The sequence below is a fragment of the Taudactylus pleione genome, unplaced genomic scaffold (assembly GCF_031769625.1).
Source record: "Taudactylus pleione unplaced genomic scaffold, aTauple2 ptg000349l, whole genome shotgun sequence".
Lineage (NCBI taxonomy): Eukaryota > Metazoa > Chordata > Amphibia > Anura > Myobatrachidae > Taudactylus > Taudactylus pleione.
In genome coordinates, this window is record NW_028284750.1 from 672,192 (window position 1) to 694,599 (window position 22,408).

The 22,408-nt window shown below is 41.1% G+C and overlaps 1 protein-coding gene across 3 annotated transcripts in view; it reads left to right on the forward strand.

Moving 5' to 3' along the window:
- Positions 1 to 21,830, forward strand: part of NR3C1 (nuclear receptor subfamily 3 group C member 1) — a 178,980-nt gene extending 157,150 nt beyond the window's left edge. For all 3 annotated transcript variants that reach the window (XM_088444108.1, XM_088444109.1, XM_088444107.1), the window contains exons 6-9: positions 173 to 317; positions 16,857 to 16,987; positions 19,303 to 19,460; positions 19,781 to 21,830. In XM_088444108.1, coding sequence (XP_088300234.1) covers positions 173 to 317; positions 16,857 to 16,987; positions 19,303 to 19,460; positions 19,781 to 19,933 — 587 coding nt within the window. In that variant the 3' untranslated portion in view covers positions 19,934 to 21,830. The remainder of the gene's footprint in view (positions 1 to 172; positions 318 to 16,856; positions 16,988 to 19,302; positions 19,461 to 19,780) is intronic.
- The last annotated feature ends 578 nt before the right edge of the window (positions 21,831 to 22,408 follow it).

Sequence of the window (22,408 nt, forward strand, 5' to 3'; positions counted from 1 at the left end):
ACGCTGGATGAGTATTATTTTAGATATAACAAACATACTGGATTCCAGGAAGCTAAAGACCGTGACTACTTATGTGTATTTCTATACTCACACATTGGTTTTGTTGTGTTTGTTATGTAGGTGGGCAGGTGCCCTTGGAAGTACACAGTTCTCACTGTTGTATTATTCTCAGGTTTCAGAAATCTGCACCTGGATGACCAAATGACCCTTCTCCAGTACTCATGGATGTTTTTGATGGTGTTTGCCCTCGGATGGAGGTCTTACAAACAATCCAATGGGAGTGTGCTGTTTTTCGCTCCAGATCTTGTCATTGACGAGTGAGTAGTATACTATTTGAACTTCGTTAAACTGTATTTGTAATCATTATTCACTTGAATAAGGCAGCTAAGCTAAGAATATACCCATTTGAGAAGGTCTATAAGAAAATGGTCTGCATTAAAAGGAACTGTTTTGACAATCCTTGCCTAAAACGTGGATCAATAGAAACATTAACGCTTTATTTTGTTGTGTTATTTTTGGTTGTTCCTTAAGCAGTAATTTCGCAGATTCTGTAGCTGCTTGTTTGGAACAGAGTTACAAATTACATCCTCGACATTTCATGGGCACATTTCTGACAGCTTGTGAAACTGTTGCAGAAAAATATTTGCTGTGGGCTGATTGGCAAATTGTCACACAACTACAATGACTACAATGATGGCATAAATCAATAGGGCATGATTTAAATATTGAACTATTTTGAATTCCCTGGAGGGAAATCTGACATAATGTGGTGGTGTTTTTTTTTTAATTCTGCAGAGCCGGTTTCTGTGCAAAAAAAACCTGGTCGCATTTTTCTCTTCAACGCAATATGGGAGATGAACCATTTTAGTCCAGTGGGTCTTTGGCTATTATAGGTCCAATATTTGTAACTGCTGTAGGTTACTGTGAAGGACATGCTCATGCTGCATCCTACAAAACCAATCTTAACAGTTATTTAGCATATTGATGCTGCCAATGATAAGATAGAAATAAGTGCTCTGTGGCTTCCAGGTTGTCAGTCATTCACTGCTGGAAAATGATAACTGTACCACTTTACAGTAGTTTAGTAGTTACAGCTTCTACTACAGTAGCAATTTGCTTCACACCAGAAGTAAGACAATGGCTGCTTATGTAATAGGGTGTGAGCTTGTGCTGCTGCAGGAATACATGCAAGTGTTCCTATATATATTTAAAGCGGCATTCATTTTAAAGGCAAAGCCAGCTTAGTTTTGTCTTTTAAAACTATTGCCGCTTTAAAATTACGAGGAACACTCGCATGTATTCTTGCAGCGGCACCAGCTCGCACCCTATTACATAAGTTCAATGGGATGTAATGTGAACTTCACGCTCAAATTAAAACTGACACAATATGTAAAACCTTAGTAATTTTCCGTGTTCCTGTTGATGGAAATAAAACACATACTAAAGCTACTTCAAAATAGTAATAAATCCTAGAAAATAGCCTGCTTTATATAAAAGATCTACTAACAATTATAGATCTAAGTTCCCATACCTGGTAAGATGTTTGACATTGTTTTTAAATATTTAGCATTAAGGCTCCACCAGAGAGGAAGACTGCTGTGTGCAGAAAAGATTTCCCCCTGTGATCACAACGTTCTTGCTAATATCATCCATTGTCCTAAGCCTTTACATATATACTTTTGGGTTTTTTAGTATCTGAGTTGTATATATTTAGATTATTTTATTGTATTCGTCCTGACTAATTGGATGACAGAAATCATCCTGACTGGCTGGCAGCTCACATGGACCACTTATCTGCTAATGTTTGCTAAGCGGTATTGTGCTCGCTGACATCTCATGCATTGGGGGGGGTTGATAATTTGTTATTGCGAAAGACTTTCCTAGAAGTTATAGCTGTGTACATTCTTTAGGTTGTCATTAATAAATGTAAACAGGTATAAGAAAAAGACTGTTAAATAATAGGGACTAAGGGCCTAATAACAGGGGTGGACACAATGCCAATGTTTGCGCAGTTGAGTGATTTTTTTTTTTTTGCTTCTGCGCATGTGCGAAAATCCCTACAGCGCATGCATACCACTGGGTGTACACAGAGGCCGCTGGTGTGTATGGGGTCTCTCTCATTTGTGCTGGTGGCGGGAAGCCGTGGGCAGTGACTGAAAGGTGGAATTGGCGTGAACACAAAAAAAAAAGTCTGTCTCGTGCATGTTACAGGAATGTCACGGTGGTGTCGGTAAACACGTAAGCGTACTCAAAAGCAGATCCACAGCCACAGAGGCCATGTTTGGAGGACGTTCATAAGGAGACACTGCCAAAGGTGGAGTGTTTACAACCACTGTCAGAGTTGCACTGTCCACAAGCATTGAAAATGGGCATCTTCGAGTTTGCTCAGTCCATCGTACACAATGGCAAAGCTGAAACTAGCTTTTGTATAATACCGCTGCTGCGACTCCACAAAGATTTTCAGCTACGCATACATTAGCGTCTATCTCTGAATCAAGCCCTAAGTCACAACCTTCTGCTCATCAACTACATTTCCATCAGGTATAATTATTAATGCTGGTGTACAGCCCACAGGGGCATGATTACTCTACCATTACACTGCCGGCCTCAGGTCATGTGTACCAGCTTCCCCACTCTCTGCACCCCTGGTTAGCATTGGTTTTACAATAATGGGACTCCGATACTTCCCACTATAAGCTCTTTGTCTCAAGGCCAGGACAGTAATTCTTTTTGGCACAAATGCAGTATGACCCATATCATACTGATATGAAAATAAAGAGTCCTCTAATTCCTGTGCACGATGACCCAGATCATGCATGTTGCCCAATTGGCTGGCTTCAGTGGCACTTGGAGATGACATCCTCTCCAAGCGTCCACTGCAACCAGGACCGGCCCGACCAGCGCTCCCTCCCTGCCTCTGGGCCGCTGCGGATAGTGAGGTAAAAGGGGGGGAAGAAGTGCTGCTTACCTGCACCAAAAGAGCCGGGTCACTACCGACTCGGGCGTAGCCGCGGTGTAAAAGGGGTCTGATCCGGGTTGGAAATGTGTTCCAAATCCCAGGTTAGACCCGGGACTGTGGTATTGTTCTTCCCCTTCCCCTCCGGAAAACTATTAGTAGCTTTGTATTACCTAATTGGAGTCAAATTAAAGCTTGTAGGGGCACTTGCCAATAAAATTGTCAAAATTATATACTGTCACATTTCCCTACAAGAAAACTTTACATTAACCCACTCATTGCTACACTGTTCTAAACATTTCTTACTGAATCCCCATACTCTGTCTACCCTCTACCATTCATCCCTGCTTAGGCTCCCATTTAGTCCCCAGTGACTGGCTAATAGGTTAATATTAATACTTTCTTTCCCTGCCAGAAAATCTTCCAGTCACTTGCCTATTTCATGATGTAGGTGAACAGTGGCCAATGAGCACCAAGTCTAGCAGTGCTCCTGGCTAAGGGAAGGGAACTGAAAGTGTGGACTGAGTATCCGATGTCAACGGGGGGGGGTGATGGAAATTAATATGGCACCATCCACCAGAGTGGGGCAAATTTGTGAGGGTCCAATAATGGTTGAAGAACGTATGTCTGGAACGGGCATCCCGACCGAACGGGGCGTCAACCTCATCCCGACTGAAACACTATTGCAGCATCAAACAATTGTCTCACCCACATAAAACAGTCTATTTCCTAGGTGAAATTCAGGTTTTTACATGGATTGTGTGACATCTCTTATATATAGTTGATAATTGGTTTCCAGTTTTCAGATAGATTCTTGAGGCTCTGTACAAGGAAATTCTTTCTCTGGAAAAGTCCCTAATTTTTAAAGAGGACCAAGTTTCCAGCACTACTTTTTTATGGGCAAATTGTGCTTATTAGCAGCTATATCGCCTTATTCTGTAAATATTTATATGAATGTTGAATTTAGAAGCTTACAGAATTGCATTATGATGGCGATCAGTGGGACGATGTCAAGTTTCTGTAATGTGATGCATACCTGCCATAAAGTATACAGCATCATTTTGTTGTAAATCTACAAATAGACACCCAGTAACCCAGCTTCTTAACCTCCAAAACACCCCAAATTAATCTGAAATCCATTCCAGTTTTAACTTTTATATTTTACTCTAGATTGCTTAATATTTATAGAAGACAAGCATATGAACTACAGGTTGAGTCTTCCATATCCGAAATTCTTGGGACCAGGGGTATTTTGGATATCGGAATATTCCGTATTTTGGAATAATTGTATACCATATTGAAATGTTGTGGCCGGAGGCCAGCCACACAGGGGTAATGGCTGCCGCGACACTAAAGGAGTTAACCCCTGTGCTGCGGCGCCATTTTTAAATGGACAAAGGGGCGCTAGGCGCCATGTTAAAATATATTACCGGCGCTAGGCGCCGGGTGTGTGGGGGGACTGTCTGAAGCACTGCATGCTGCCAGAGTTGAGCTCCGGCCGAGCGGCGATGGCAGGTTGAACCCCTGGTGCGCAGTGCTGAGAGAGGGCAGTATGGAGCGCTCGCAGCCAGAGTTCTGTGCTGCGGCGCTCAGGAGGATTAACCCCTGGTGGAGCCCCAGCAGTCCACGACTGCAGGAATAAGGGAGCCCAGCGCTGAGCACAGTATAAATAGCACAGATGTACATGTGGTTAAAAGCACAAAATGTATTTAAAATGTATGTGCAGCACTGAGCCAGAACAGGAGGTCTTGGGCTGATGCTGTGCACAGGCACAAACGGTGAATGTATTTAAAGTGTTTATTTATTTTATTTTATTTATTAACAGTTTCTTATATAGCGCAGCATATTCCGTTGCGCTTTACAATTGTCAACATTGATAGAACAAAACTGGGTAATAACAGACAGATATATAGGTAGGAAGGCCCTGCTCGCAAGCTTACAATCTATATAATTTAAGAAAAGTGCACTTAACTGTGATGCTCTGGACAGCCAGGGGATCCAGAGTCCTCCGTGGGCTGCTGGAACCCCCAGCCCCTTCCAGAGGAAATAAAATGTTCCCCTATGCAGCCTCATGCCTGGAAGTGGTATGAGGGGGTGCATAGGGAGCTGGCTAAGGCAGGCAGATAACCATTTCAGGGAGCTTCAAAATAGCTTCCCTTCCATGGCCAGGAAAGCGTGCCTGGGGACCCTGCTTTCCCACCTCTGGAGCTCAGATTCAGGCAAAGGTGGCTGGGTTGGTCCCTTAGCAGATTCCTGGAAGTATGTTTTTTTGGGAAAACCTCCCCCGGCCCTAGACGAGCTGACTCCTGGGTGGTGACCAAAACACCAGGTAGGCTCAGGGGAGTGACCACTCCCCACTGTCCATAGGGGACAATGTTAAATGTGCATGTGGTCAGCACATGCACAGGTCATGCACTTAAGGTGATTGGTTGGAAACCACAGGGCAGACTTACCCCTGTGGAAGTGTGTGTTAGAATGACATAAAAAGAGGGACTGTGAGCCTGTGTGTGGACAACCCTGTAACTTTTTTGAGGAGAAGAGCTGCTGATAAGATTCCTGTATGTGGTACATCTTTGGAAATCCTTTGCGGAGAATTGCTGTTTGATTTCTGTGTGATATTCCCCTTGAGACGGAAGGGAGGGTCTTCTTTAAGACATTGAGCAAATAAACACCGTTTGCCTTTACTTCAATTGACTCAATCCTGCGACCAACAGAATTGCGCCAAAACGCTATTCCATTCTCCTGCTGTTCTGGGTAAGAGCTCCGTGTCTCCAAGTTCAAGCCCTCTGCCAAGCTACCATGCAGACCTGGTCCATTGCGAGGGATCAGGTGGGAACAGCCGACACCAAACAGGAGGTGTGTCCACAGTTAGTCAAACGCATACGCAGCAGAAGCGGTTCCAGGTGCCAACGTAGGAGCCTGATTGTACGTAAAAAACGGTTCCAAACGCCGATGGTAGAGTTTGGTGGTGGCAGCATCGTTAAACGCCCACGGCGCAGTGGGCGGAGTCAGTGACAGGTGGTCACTGAAGGTGAGTGGGAGTCCGAAAGCGCTAACCCGTGACCAGGGACGGCCTAGGCGAAAGGCGTCCGGTCACAAATGTCTTAGGAATAGGGCCCAAATCTAAACACAGAATGCATTAATGTGTTATATACACCTTATATACACAGCCTGAAGGTAATTTTATACAGTATTTTCAATAATTTTGTGGCTCAAACAAAGTTTGTGTATATACATGAAATTAATTTGTGTGTCATATACACCTTATACACACAGCCTATAGGTAATTTTATACTTTATTTTTAATTATTTTGGACCTTAAACAAAGTTTGTGCACATTGAACCATCAAAAATAAAAGTTTTCAGTATCTCAATCATGCTAAAAATATTCAGTATTTCGGAATATTTGGATATGGGAGACTCAACCTGTATAACATTTAGGTAAATACAGCAAATTAACAAATAATGTTTTAATAAAATCTCTACTCCTTAGTAATTTTGTAAATTTACACATTATTTCAAAATAACCCTTTTCTAAGATAATAAAAAAAAAACAGAGATTGTTGTTAAAACTAAAATATATATGATAAAATTGTGTTAATTGTTAGGAAGATGGCCATCTTTTTAATGGTTATAAAATATGTTTTCACCTATTCGCCCAGGAGTGGGACTGCTTTGAGCATGTCCAACTTGCAAAACACTATGGGCTTTATGCTGAGTCAATGGTATGCATATCCGGTTATACACTGAAGTGCCAAAAGTCATCGGATAGATGCCTAGTATTGTGTAGGACCCCCTCTATCCCAGTGAAGTGCAGCAATTAGACATGGCATCAATTCCCCAAGTGGACGGAAGACCTCTGAAGAGATATTGACCCATGCCATCTGGATAGCTTCCCAGGGCTCCCTGATATTTGTGGGTGCAGGATCTTGGGTGCGAATGGATGTGTCCACCACTCATAAATGCTTGATTTTGGTTCATATCAGGTGAATGTGGTGGCCACACCATTTGTCGTAACTTTCCAAAATGCTCCTCGAACTAATTATGGACAACTTGAGACCTATTACACAGTGCATTATCCTGCTGGTGGTACATGACGTGCTGCAAATTGTCATTAGGCAATGCAACCTGGTGGTTGCCAGTCAATGATGTGTACAAACGGACAAGCAGACCCAACCCATGCAACATGAACACACCCCACACCATTGTGGAACCAACACCAGCCTACACGGTGCATTGTTGACCACTGGGCTCCATGTCCTCATGGGATCTGCGCCACACCCGAACCCTACCATCAGGCCGAAACAACCGGTACCGTGACTCATTAGACCACACCGCGTGTTGCCAGTCCTCCAGGGTCCAATTAGCGACTTCACGAGCCCAGGTGAGGCGCTGTGTCTGGTGTGGTAGTATTATCAGTGACACTTTGATGGGTCTTCTGCTCCCATATCCCATGGAAGCCAAAGAACGCTGCACTGACCTGCTGGATATGCGCCTGGTACTACCTGCATTGAATGTGGATGTGATTTGAGCCAGTGTCTCTTGTCTGTTACCACGGACAATTCTGGCCAGACACTGCTGGTCACGGTCATTAAGCACCAGTGGTCGGCCACTTTACTGTCCACAGTGGATGGTAATGCGTTCCATGAGGTATAATCCTGTACACACATGACACCGTAGATCGAGGAATGTTGAGTGTCCACACAACTTCAGAAATGGAATGTCCCATCCATCAGGCACCAACTATCATGCCCCATTCGAACTCCAATAATTCACGTCGCCTTGCCATGAGCAGCCTAGTCGGCTTTCAGACTGACTGATCGTGGTGATTGTTGCCAGCACTAGATAACTGCTTCTGATTGGATGGTTATGGTTTCACCTCTGAAGCTTATATTTTTTATCTAATTTCTTTAATATTTCTATCTGTACAGGAGGAGGAACATTTTACCTGCTGTATTATAGAGAGAGATTTTTTTTATTTAAATTTAAACTAGTAGTGTTTTTTGCTATCAAAACAAATGTAAAAAAAAACTTTTTCTTGTGCTTATGTCCTGGTTGTATGTAAGTGTATCTGGGTGTAAGTGCGTATGATATAAATCTGGAGCAGAGCTGAATAAGTTTTCAGTTGCGTCCAAATAAGCATAATGGATGTAAACACACTACTCTTATATGTTACTATTTACAGCTTCCAGACTGTAAGAACCACAGAAAAGAATGACATACCACGAGCAGCCAGCATTGAGGTGATCATAAGTCAAACAGCCAGATCTGACTTTTGCCAGCACCTGTCTTACCGATTGAAACACAACATTGTCAGGCCTTTCTTACTGGGGAGATTGCACTGTTTCACGTACACCTATCATTTTTACGTCATATGGTGTGATACACCTGGTGTGACTAAAGCTGGGTATACACTTAGCAGATATACAGTGCCTTGCAAAAGTATTCACCCCCCTTTGAATTTTTCATGTTTTGTTGCCTCACAACCTGGAATTAAAATGGATTGTTTGAAGGTGTGCATCATTCCATTCACAGAACATGCCTACAACTGTGAAGTTATGGTTTTTTTATATTGTGTATCAAACAACATTTAGGACAACATAACAGAAAACGTCAGCGTGCATAACTATTCACCCCCCTAAAGTCAGTACTTTGTCGAGCCACCTTCTGCGGCAATTACAGCTTCAAGTCGCTCTGGATAAGTCTCTATGAGCTTGCCACATCTTGCCCCTGAGATTTATGCCCATTCTTCAAGGCAAAACTGCTCCAGCTCCTTCATGTTGGATGGTTTCCATTGTGAACAGCAATCTTCAAGTCTGACCACAGATTCTCAATTGGATTGAGATCTGGGCTTTGACTTCACCTTTCCAACACATTGAAATGTTTCCCCTTAAACCACTCGAATGTTGCCTTAGCAGTATGCTTTGGGTCATTGTCCTGCTGGAAGGTGAACCTCCGTCCCAGTCTCAAATCACAGGCAGACTGACACAGGTTTTGCTCAAGAATACCCCTGTATTTAGCACCATCCATCTTTCCCTCTACTCAAATCAGTTTCCTAGTCCCTGCTGCTGAAAAACATCCCCACAGCATGATGCTGCCACCACGTTTCACTGTGGGGATGGTGTTCTTGGGGTGATGGGATGTGTTGGATTTGCGCCAGACATAGTGTTTTCCTTGGTGGCCGAAAAGTAAAATTTTAGTCTCATCTGACTAGAGCACCTTCCTCCATACATTTGGGGAGTCACCCACATGCCTTTTGGCAAACTCAAATCGTGTCGTCTTATTTTTATCACTAAGTAATGGCTTTTTCCTGGCCACTCTTCCATAAACACAGATACACCAGTCTCTGCTGTAGAACTCTGCAGCTCCTTCAGGGTTACCTTTGGTCTTTGTGCTGCCTCTCTGATTAATGCCCTCTTTGCCCGGTCTGTGAGTTTTGGTGGGCGGCCCTCTCTTGGCAGGTTTGTTGTGGTACCATGTTTTTTCCATTTGATGATGATGGATTTGATGGTGCTCCGGGGGATCATCAAAGATTTGGATATTTTTTATAACCCAACCCAGAATTGTACTTTTCAACAACTTTGTCCCTGACTTGTTTGGAGAGCTCTTTGGTCTTCACGGTGTGATGCCTCTTGCTTAGTAGTGTTGCAGCCTCTGAGCGCTCACAACCGGGTTGATGTTTATCCCCTGCGCATGCGCAGCGGCTGCACTGCGCGTGCACAAGCCCCGGAGTGAGAGAGAAACTCTCTTTGTCCGGAGCTCACTACAAAGGGGCCGGCTGTCGATGTTGATCGACAGCTCGGCCCGTTTTGTAGGCGGGGGGGGGTGGTTTCACAAACAGAGTTTTGTGGGCAGCCGCATTGACATTAGCAGTGATATCAGTGGGGAGCTCCCTGATGCTTGCGGCTGCCGAGACCCAACCTTAGGGTCTCGTCGCAAGCCGTGATGGTCTTGACCATCGCGACCATCAACCTGGTCGGTCGCTAAAGCTGTGGGTGGTAACCCACAGCTTAGCTAGCGATCAGGAGGCCGCACTTAAAAAAAGAAGCAGCCGCCCTCATTCAGAACAAGCGCTCGCTTCTTGCAAGCGCCTCTGAATGAGGGCCATAGAGCCTACACTGTAGGATCTCTGGGGGTCATTCAGACCCGGTTGCAAGCACCGATGTGCTCGCAAACGGGTCGATGGGTAGCCCTGCGCACGCGCAGCGGCCGCACTGCGCCTGCGCAAGCCCCGGAGCGAGAGTTTCACTACAAAAGGGGCGGCTGTCGATGTTGATCGACAGCTCACCCCTTTTTGTAGGCGGGCCGGAGGGGTGGTTTTTAAAACGGAGGAGTTCCTTAAGGAACGCCTACCGTTTTGTGGGCGGCCGCACTGACATCATCAGTGATATCAGTGGGGAGCTTCCTGCTCCATCAGAGCAGAAAGCTCCCTGGGGCTTGCGAGTGTCCAGACCCAACCTTAGGGTCTAGTCGCAAGCCCCGATGGTCACGATGGTGATCACCATCGCGACCATCACCCTGGTCGCTAGCTAAGCTTTGGGTGGTAACCCACAGCTTAGCTAGCGACCAGGAGGCCGCACCAAAAAATAAGCAGCGCCCGCCCTCATTCAGAGAGAGCGATCGCTTCTTGCGACCGCCTCTGAATGAGGTCCTCTGTCTTTTTACCCAGATTATGTACTTTTTCCTGAATTTTGCGCCTTAATTTGCTAATCGTTTACTATGTACTTAGCATTAAGTACTTAGAGGCATATTTAAGGATAAAGTCGTATGGTTTGCCAATTAGACTATTTAATGAGGATAAGTGTATGGGGACACACATTAGATGTGCTGCATAATCATTGTGGCTCACTGGGTCACACCGGTTACTGAATTTTAGAGGGTCTCATATCATTTACATCAAATTTAATGTTGGATCATTATGATCAATAAATATGTGAAAAAGTATTCCTATTGTGCTATATTAGCTATTTTTATTACTTAAATTAAGATTACAATACATTTAAGGTCACATTAATGCAGAAATGTAGCTATGCCCTTTTAGTTTCTAAAAAAAATAATCCTAATGAAGTTAAGGACTAAAGCAAATTATTTTTTAGTTTGTTAGTTTTGTTTTTAATTTTTCCAAGTATATAAATAACTGGTGATTAAAAACAAACTTTAAACAAAATAATAACAATAAAAGATGAGTGGATGAGGAGTGGGGTTTCTCTAGAACAGGGGTAGGTAATCTGTGGCATGCCAGCGGCTGTAGAACTACACATCCCAGAATCCCTGCCACAGTTTTTCTGTTAGGGCATGTTAGGATGTGTAGCTCCACAGGTTTCCTACCCATGCTTTAGAACATGTTCTCAGCCATCCGAATCCAGCATACACTGGTGGGTGGTGTCTAGTAAAACAGGTCACCTTTGAAAGAAAATGAAGTTTGGAAATCTGGTAACACTGTGCAGTGTAGCCTACTCAGTGCACATACAGCTGAAGACGCTTACGTCTGTTGACACGTACTCAGAGCTGTGTCTTGGAATCAGACATTCCTTTCTCCAACTGTATCCCTTTTATGGCTGCTTTTTTCATTGCTTGTATTGCATAACTATTTCTCAGTGCTGGAAACAGTACAACTGGAAGCGTGCATGTTAAGAGAATATATTTATATATTGTAAGAGAAAATTCTAAATGTACAGTAAGTCACACAAATCAACTGAACAAACACTATCCTTTTAAAATATTTAATGTTTTGTTTTATATAGCAATGTGGATAATTTCTTATAAACAAGTTGTTTTTTCTTATGGGATATATTTTCTTTGACATTGGAAGAAAAAGTGTTATTTTGTGTATATTATTGACCTACTGTCTCATTTCAAAGCAATTCAATATTATTATGTACAGATGCAGCTTTTTTCTTTTCAGTATTAGATTTGACTTTGTTCATTAATTGTAGCAATACCACCTCTTTCCCTTTGGCGTTTTGTGCATAGTGCGGTATTGTACAGGACATTAGGTACACTGAATTCTGCTCCAAATGTACGTCAGGCAAACAAAGCTTTTTCTTGTTACTGTATCGCTGCTGTATAAACTGATTTTGGCTTAATGTTTTATTGTGAAATGTGAAGAGCCTTATTACTGGCATACAGGTTGAGTCTTCATGGCTATACAGTGAGTCACAGAGAAGTGACGTTCAGATGCTGAAACCTTTTAACACCTACCCCTCAGCCTACACAAAGCTCAGTGTCTCCTTCAATTTTCCAGCCACACATGACATTACTGGCTTATTATTTCTGTATACAAGTCATGATTTTACTACAAAAAACTGTGTAATGATTTGAAAGCCAGAAAATATACTCTGATGCCAACTTGACATGCACATAGAACAGACATGATCCATAGAGGAGTGCTCTTAATTTGTCATTCTCTGTCATGCTGGTTAAGGAAAGGAAGACTCTAGCCTATTGCAGAAGGTTTAAATAAAGCCTGTAATTAGGTGGTAATGTATTAACTTTGCACATGCAAATAGCTTTTTTTTATTTGCCTTTCATTATTATTATTGTCCTTGTTTATATATACCATACCTTATTAGGAAGTGCTGTAAGGAGAATATATAATCTTTCAGATCAGTCCCTGCCCCATTGAAACTAAAGGGGGGCACACATTAGACAATATTTCACCCAATCCTGCGGATCGTCGACATCGGCAAGTGTGTACGCACTATGTCGGCCTATGCGCGCTCCTGCAAGGTCGTTCATCGAATTGACAGATCTGCTGCACATGCTGCTCTATATCTGTCAATGTGATGAAGGAATCCATGCAATCCACTTGTTTGACATGACCGGCACACTTACCAGATCCGTCTAGTTTAGTGTGTGGCCACATAGGCACCACTTGTGAACGATTGTAGCTGAGCAAACAGGCTAATTATCGCGTATACATTTTTGGGTTTGCTGATACCCGAAAATAAATTTGCGTTAAGTGCAGTGCTGTAGGCTGACTAATTAGATAGCTCCGGGGGATCAATTCCGCAGCCTAAATATATTAGAGGGGGTTTGACACCCGCCATGAATTAGCCACTCTGTTCTGCAGTTCTTCATGCTGAAAAAGAGTTGTGGCAAGTTTCTATGGAAAGCATGTGTCTTACTGTAATTATCACTTCATATGCCCAGTTACCTCCCCTAGTCTGTAATGCTCTGTACCCAAACACAGATCTCTGTGCCATGATGTAAGCTGATCACACGTGTCACTGCATTACTGCCAGGAAGCAGAAGGGTTACCTGTGTATCAGCTGGCCAAACATTTGCTGCTGTAAAGAGAGAACCTTCAGTTTTCTTTTTGCATGGCTTAAATGATGTCCTTTCCCTCTCATGTTCTGTATAATACACATGGGATCTTGCATGTTAGAGAGAGCCTAAACATCCCAGGTACCTATTATCATCATGTTTGGATGCACATACCTGTGGTCTTACTGACATCACTACTCATGCAAGTTATCAGTGCTTTAATTCACCAAAGGCCAGAATAAACTAATAAAATACTGATTAAAATGTGACAGTCAATACAGGTTTTTGCTGTAATACAGAACTATCACTTCATTGTTGTCATATAGAGATTTGTCTTACTTTTTAAACTGCAGGTTTTGCCTATTCTCAATGATCACTCTATGGATCCGTATTCAATTTGGAGCGAAGAGCCGAGATCGGCAAAAAAGTTTCACCGATGACGTCATTTCGCCAGGCGGAAAAGTATCGGCTTATTCAATTTGAAAGACTTTCCGCCTAAGCGGAAAGTCAATCCAATGTAATAGGTGAAAAAGTTTTGCCTATAAATAGCAGGCAGAAAAAGTGCGGTTTTGGGGTGCAACGTTGCAGAAACCCCCGTGCAGCCTTCAGGCAGTCCCCCAAAGGTAAACTGCGTCAAAAAAATAAAAAATAATAGTTAACACCCCAAAAAATAACTTTCATTTTGGGGGCAATAAAAAAATGTTGGGGGACAAAGTTAAAACTAGCAAACTAGACTCCAGGGAGGTCCCCAAGTATGCACCAGGTGTTTTTTCATTGCAGGTGCTTGCAGAAGGTGGATTTTTCACCATTTTTTCAACTTTACATTAGCAACTTTAAAATATGCTGTCCCCATTTACAAGTACCCTAAATTTGCTGGGATAAGTTATTTTCTGCAAAAAAAACCTCCTGAATACTATTCTTGACCATGTATACAAAAACGCTATTTAACAGCTATTGAGCCCACTTAAAAACACCAAATACCTTCAGCAAGCCAAATAGGGGGGTACCATAGTGAACCCCCATGTAAGAGCATCTTTTGGGGGGTCTCAGGCTGATTTCCCCAAATCTGACATGACTTTCCGATTGTTTCAGTTTCGCCGGGTCCAGTCCGTCTTTGAATACGGGGATACGTGGGGATGCACGCAATACTTTTCCGCTTGCAAAACAGGCAAAGTAGGAGGAAAGTCCGGGAGGCGAAAAAGTATCGCGGGTCCGCTCAAATTGAATATGGCTCTATGTATTATCGCATTAATAAAATGTAAACAGGGTTGTCCAACTGTTTTACATCATACCATGAAGGTAAGCACACTTGCCCCAGATCTCTAGAGATTGGCAGTCACGTTTAAGATGCTTGCGGACGGGATCCTGGACGTCAATATACCGACGCCGGAGTCCCGACACCGCAATGTCGAACATAGAATACCGACGTCTGGCATCCCGAATGTAAGGCTGGGGGTAAGTATTACACTTAGCCCGGGGATTGGGGGAGGTTAGGGTTAGGCACCACCAAAGGAGGGTTAGGAGAGGGGAGGGGGGAGAGTTAGGGTACTTACCTGACTCTGTCTGGATTCTGCACGATCGAGATGCCGGCGTCTGTATTTCAACCACCAGCATCTCATACACCGGCATATCATACCCAACCCTGTTATACGATTCCTTTATTCAAACGTGTTTGTAAATATAGAAAATTTGTATTTTTACTACTTTTTCTTATTTATGTGTAAACAGGCAGCAGCTATCTTCTTGGAGATGCAGAATGTACTGATGAGAGGCTCCTAATGCAGGGGCATTATGTGCCTACTGAGGGTGTAATAAACGTTTTACATTCACCCACTTTAACTGAGGCAATTCAATTTGTGTGGTATTTTTTAAACTTAGAGATTTCCATGTAGCCTACCACTACATCTACTATTAAGCAATCATAAGAAACAACCCCCTTTGTTACAACAGATCCACTGCTGTATTCCACCATTAAAACAGAATTCAGTTTGAATAGGAATAAGGGAGCAGTCATTGTGTACACTGAGCTGACCACAGAACCAGACAATAGGAAACTGCTTCCATACGGTTTTTCCTTACTGTGCTCACTATATACACTGGTGACCTGTGGGCTGCTTCCCTCATATGGATCTATTATTAAACAAACTGGCGGTCTATGGAAAGTACCTGTGTGTACTCGCCCTGAGAGTACTGCTGGTACCTCTCTGCACAGAAACATCAGATTAAATGGCCTCATTGCTTTCTATAATGTAAGCTCTTACGAGCAGGGCCCTTTACCCTCTTGTGCTTCTCCCTACTTTAGTTTCATCCACTTCTTACTCACCACTAGGGCACTTAACACTTGGTTGCTTATGCTCTGTTGCTTATCTGGGTGTTATGGTCGCTAATGTAGCAATATATATTAACCATGTCCTGGCCCTGTATTGTATTGTTCTGTAAGTCGCTTGTCTACAACTTGTTTATGTACTTTGTAAGGCACTGCGGAACACTTGTGGCGCCATATGAATGATAATAATAATTGTGTTGATGAGTGTAACCTGTGGCATCATTACCAGAGCCGTAACTAGACTTTTTGGTACCATGTGCCAGAAAGAGCATTGGCGCCCCCTCATTTTTCAAAGGGACATAATGCACCCAAAAAAGGGCCATGGCTTCATGGGGAAGGGCCAGGGAAGTGATAGGGGAGGCCATGAGATGCTGGGGATGAAATAAGAGGAAGGTACAAGCAAGAATGATAATAAACAGATATTTGATAGGCTCAAACAGCGCCCCCTGACCTGTGGTGCCCTGTGCGATGGCACCGGCCGCACTACCCTAGCTACAGCCCTGAGCATTACATTTTGCACTGTGCCTTTGATCACTAACCAAATGTAATCAGTATGTCGCCTCCAACCTGGAGCGTTATGCTTCTGAGTGGGGCTGCATGCTACACTGTGTACACTCCCACCAAGCTACACTGTGTACACTCCCACCAAGCTACACTGTGTACACTCCCATCAAGCTACACTGTGTACACTCCCATCAAGCTACACTGTGTACACTCCCATCAAGTTACACTGTAGAATTGCAAACAAACTATAGACAGTTGGTACAGTATATGTTTGGTGGGATTAAGTTTGAGGCAGATTGTTGTTTGACTGGAAACAAACCAAGGTACACAGGCAAGCCAATATATCTAACTCAAGCACATTTCTTACACTAGGAAGTACACAGCACTGTACAGTATTTATGAATGTGCCTGCAGACAACCCTCTTACCTCTACTCATACTTCTGTAATAGGAGTTTACAATCGATCCAAACATCCAACCCATGTGTGCAATAGATGCAGTCTAGACTATTCAGCCTAAGCCACCTTGCTTGCAATGAAAGGGCTACAGTACCTGTTATTTACAGCTGTTTATAGTATTTATTTTAATTCTGATTTGTATCCAATAGGTTATTTAGGAGTTTATTTAAAAAATGCAACTTTATTTTTCTACTCACCACCATAGATACATTTCACCATGAAAATAATCTTTTCAAATAAAATATCACAGAACTGGGCATGCATATTTCTGGCCAGAGACCACAGACACCATCACACGACATAGCGCTCATTATTTATATACGTCTTTCTTCTCTTTGCTATCTCAGGGAGAGGATGCGCCTACCATACATGCAAGAGCGATTTCAAGACATGTTCAAAATTGTCAAGGAAATGACTCGCCTCCAGATTTCATATGATGAATATCTCTGCATGAAAACCTTGTTGCTATTGTGTACAAGTGAGTATGTCCCGATTTGTTAACATGATTTTAAATGTATATGTTTGTCTGTGCTCTCATTCTCCACAGAAAGCTGGGCTAGATCGGTTATTCATGTTGGCATCACCCCAGTACACTTAGGGTCTGATTCTGAGTCGTACGCAGCAGCGTCTATTGGCAGTCACCCACCTGCAACTTTATACAAATGCATGTACAGATGGGTCCATAGCGCAGCAAGTTGAGCCATGAGTGGCACAAAACGCCTTCCCGCGATCGGGGACGCGCAATAGCATAGCGCGATTTGCGGGCACGTTTGTCCCGCAACCGGCAACAAAATAACTGGGCGCATCTATACATCCATGAGGCCAAATGTGCCAGGGCAGAGACATCCACTTTTAGCACCCATGCACACTGTAATACAGATTGATGGTGGCGTATAAGGACGCACCAGTCGCACCACCGAAACTTGCACCAACCCTACGGCAGGTGCAGTTTCTACGTCTGACAAGTCTCCTGTGACTGCATTTGTGTACACACCCACTTACAATGACACCCCTGCGACACTGCCATAATACCCCCCTGATTGGACCATTTGTGTGCATTTCTATCCACCGCCCATCACAACATTTCTGATACCGTCTGTCCCAATCGCAACAGCACCTTTGTGCGTAGACTGTGTAATGCGTGTTCCGTACGAGTTTACCCTCTATTTCGTGCATGCGCAGTTGCAAAAACACGCTCAACTATGTGACTATCGGCATTGCGTGCGGCCCAGAATCAGACCATTAATTATTTGGAAAAGAAAAATAGTGCAGCGCCATGTAGAATTCAGTAAAAACAATTTATTAAAAATTCTTATAGATGTATGAATTCTTCTTAATAAAAAGTTATGAGTAACATTTCAATGAATCCTTATTAGATTGAAAAATAGCAGGATATAAGGCAATAATTTGTACATATAATAGAAAAATATAAATAAAAGGAGATAGAAAACTGACACACATTAATACAATAAGACGTCCTGTGCGTTATTAAACTGCACTTTGATCTCAGGCAGTCCGCAATTCACTGTAACAGTGTGACTAATAATAAGTGAATAGTCAGTCACACAACTTATTCCCAGTTTCAAAGTCACGTAAATAGAGGGTAAGTTTGTATCAAAAGGTGTTCAGTTGTAAAGGTGCAGTAAATGGTTGCTGGTTTATGCCAGCTAATATACTTGCAAAATAATATGTGGGACGAGGGGTGGATATCCCCGGCAGGAGGTCCGATGTTAGCCTTTTCCAGACGCTGTTAGATAGATTCACCAGCAGGTGATAGCATCCGACACTCCAGTGTGGGACCGTCTCTTCGTGGTAGGGGGGGGGGTCCATCGGAAGGCTTGGATTCCTCTGTTCCGGTATATGTTCCACTTGGTTTGGATAGTCTCTGTCCCACAGTATCTCAGTAAGATGCCGTCTGGAAAAGGCTAACATCGGACCTCCTGCCGGGGATATCCACCCCTCGTCCCACACATTACTTTGCAAGTATATTAGCTGGCATAAACCAGCAACCATTTACTGCACCTTTACAACTGAATATCTTTTGATACAAACTTACCCTCTGTTCATTTACGTGACTTTGAAACTGGGAATAAGTTGTGTTACTGACTATTCACTTATTATTAGTCACACTATTACAGTGAATTGCGGACTGCCTGAGATCAAAGTGCAGTTTAATACCGCACAGGACGTCTTATTGTATTAATGTGTGTCAGTTTTCTATCTCCTTTTATTTATATTTTTCTATTATATGTACAAATTATTGCCTTATATCCTGCTATTTTTCAATTTAATAAGGATTCATTGAAATGTTACTCATAACTTTTTATTAAGAAGTATTCATACATCTATAAGAATTTTTAATGAATTGTTTTTACTGAATTCTACATGGCGCTGCACTATTTTTCTTTTCCATTGTTGTATATTTTGGGATGCAGAGCCCACTGTGTTAGCTGCCGAATTGAATTCAGAGTATTAATCGTTAGAATACGAGCGCACCTGCTTCCCACATTAATTATTTGCTATAGAGACCTTAAAAATTTAACATAATGCCATCGGCTACTTATTCCGACTGCATTCAGCATATTAGACTACAAATAACAGTAGAATTTAGCATACACCTTGCCCAAATGCTTCAATGTAGCTAGGCAAGGAAAGACTTCATGCCAACATTACAGGAGTCAAAAAAGGCCGTGTTAATAATAACTCTGTTTAAGTGGTAGCCTTTTATTTATTGTTTTATCTGCTATGGAGAGCTGTTTATTACTTTATAATGTTCTATATATTCATCTTTAGTTCCCAAAGACGGTCTGAAAAGCAATGTGCTGTTTGAGGAAATCCGTATGACATATATTAAAGAACTGGGAAAAGCCATAGTAAAGAGGGAGGGAAATTCCAGTCAAAACTGGCAACGATTTTACCAACTGACAAAGCTAATGGATACAATGCATGAGGTAAGTCTTAAATTGAAAATTTGTAGTAGAAAGGCGTGATTAAATAAATAAAAAAAAACAGCTCTAATGACAAACAAAACAGAGTAATACTTCTGTTTTATATCTTTTTTTTTTATTAATATTATTTCTTTCATCTGCATTGTGTCAGCACTCTGGTACCTTTCTTAGGAATATTTATTTTTGGGGAAAGGAAAACATTTTTAAATTATTTTGCAAAGATGAACAATACTGAAGGAAAAGTACAACTGTACCTCTACATGTTTTCTTCCTTGAAATTAAGTTATACTTTGTGTCACAATATTTCTTTCTTTCCTTTTTAGGTGGTTGAAAATCTTCTACAGTTCTGCTTCTATTCCTTCACCAACAAATCGTTAAGTGTTGAGTTTCCAGAGATGTTGTCAGAAATTATCAGCAATCAGATACCAAAATATTCAGCTGGAGATATCAGAAAACTTTTATTTCATCAGAAATGACTGCCTTATTAAAATTATATATATATATATATATATATATATATATATATATATATATACATACACATACATACACAAAAAGTTGCCTTAAGGAAAGAATAAGTCAAATTATAGCTTTTACTGTATTAACAAGAAATCAGACGTGGTAATGTCCTTGCAACGGTGTACCTATCGTAATTATGCACTACAGTTCATGTGGTTTACAGAGGGCCAAGATTTGGACTATGGAAAATTCCTCAGTTCACTCAGTGAAATGAGAAGCATAACAGATAATTAAACCAGAGTCTGAATTGTGAACATTCTGGTATTAATTGTCACATTGGATGGATATGTTTGCTAAAAAAAATAATTTTGTTTTATTTTCCTGTCAGGTGTTTTAGCTTTTTTTTAATTATTTTTGTTTCTCTCCCATGGGGGAAGAAAAAAAAAATAAGAGTTTGATTTATGCATGTAACCTGCTGAAAGTTTACAAGTGTATATCGGAAAAGGGAAGTTGTGCCTTTTTAAGCTACTGTTTGGATCTATCCGTTTTTACTAAATGAATTGACTTTCCGTATTTTTTTTTTTTTGTTGGTTTCCCTACATAATATATTTTTTTCCTACTCTTTCAAGACTCCTGTTGTACAGATTTGGATTTTTCTTTGTTTCCTTTTTTTTTTTTTTTAAGTCTGTGGCTGCTCACGGCTTTCCTAACACGAAATATTCTCCTAATCAATGTCTGTTGTTCATTTCTACTCTAATCATGTCTGGCTACTTGGCACTTTCAGCTACTTACCCAAACAGATTGTAGAGTTGTATGGCCAAAACCTTTACCTTGTTACAGTAATATACTGTATCATGCTTTTGTTTTTTTGTTTGTTTTTTTGGTGATTGATGCACCAGTGGTTTTTATATTACATATGAATTTCTCCTGCCTTCTTGTATAAGAATCCTTATATTTTGATTGATAAAATGTCTCCTCTATACTAGTTTCACAGGTGCCATAAAATGCTCAGAGATGCAATGTTAGAAGCTGCTGTAGCCATTTCAAAGCTTGCCTATGTGTATTTCTTTATTAGTAAAAAAGAAAAAAAAAGTAAATTACAAAAAAAAAATGTAGTCATTCACATTGGATTTTTTTTTAAAAATCTGATACAAAAAAAATAATTAAAGCCACTTTATTGCAGGGTCATAAAATAAAAAAAAAGTGACTTGCTAAAATCATTTGTTATGCTACATTATTGTGTATAAATTGTTCAAACTAACTTTATATTTATACGTTTTAAGAATGTATGCCACATTGGTATAATTGGAAAACTAGAAAAAAATGAAAGGGCTACTGCAGCTTGAAATAACAATCTGTAATATCTATAAATGCTTTATATAATGTATAAGAAAAGTTATTGTGGTAAGGCTTCAGCACTTTTAATTGGGTTATTTCAAATGAGAGCTGTTCAAGAGAAGAACTTAGTTCATCAGCTATTTTGAAATTGCAGCTTGACACAAACTTGGTGTCGGATACATTCTCTAAATACAATGTTTATTGCATTAACTTGTAGTGCTGATGATTTATTGTGTGATTTTTTGTTTCTCAAAAAAAAACTGAACTGTAAGCACTTAAGCTTTTTGAGTTTTTCTCTGTTCATTTGCCTACTTCTTAGCATATGATATAATTCTATCTTCAATTCAGGTCATATTCCACTTAGACCTGGAATCTCTACAAAGACTCTACTCTCTCATCCAGTAGTGGTATTGAGTGGAGTCAATAGTGCTCATTTGTCTACACAAATCTCATTGAAATTACAAGGGCACATACGTTCTTGATCAATAAAATCTTCATATTTTACAACTTTTTACAGTTTTAATACATTGTAAATTTTCATATATTTGTTTTTAAAACAAACTTTTCAACTTTTTACAGGACTCAGACATATTAGTCTGAAAATCTATTGCTGATAATTTTTTCAAGATAGAAAACAAAAAAAACAAACATTTTTTAAGTACAAGTGCAATGTAGACATATGCTATGAATCTATAGGAAAGTAAATCATGGACTTTTCTCACAATATATCTCTGGCATAGTCCCAACACCTCCCACTGTTCTACCTCCTAGGGCTGTAGTTACAATGTGTTTGAAACTGTTGGTAAGGAATCATGTTCCCTAGAGATAACCATGAGTCTTAACTATCCATCACTGACCCTGAAGACAGTATTGAAATATATATATATATATATATATATATATTTGAATAACCTGTACTTATCTTAAAAGGCAGTATTACTGTAAGATACAGAACTAGATACCTATTCCTCATTAATCCAGAATACAGCACTCTATGGGGCACATACTAAAGCAAACAATTGGGGCTATTCCTCATTTTGCAAATGATTGTAATTAATATCTGCAATGTTTTGGGTTCACCGATAGCAGAGTCCGAGCAAAAAGTGATTGGAATCTGTAAATCAGGTTGTCCAACATGTTGGATTTCACCAACC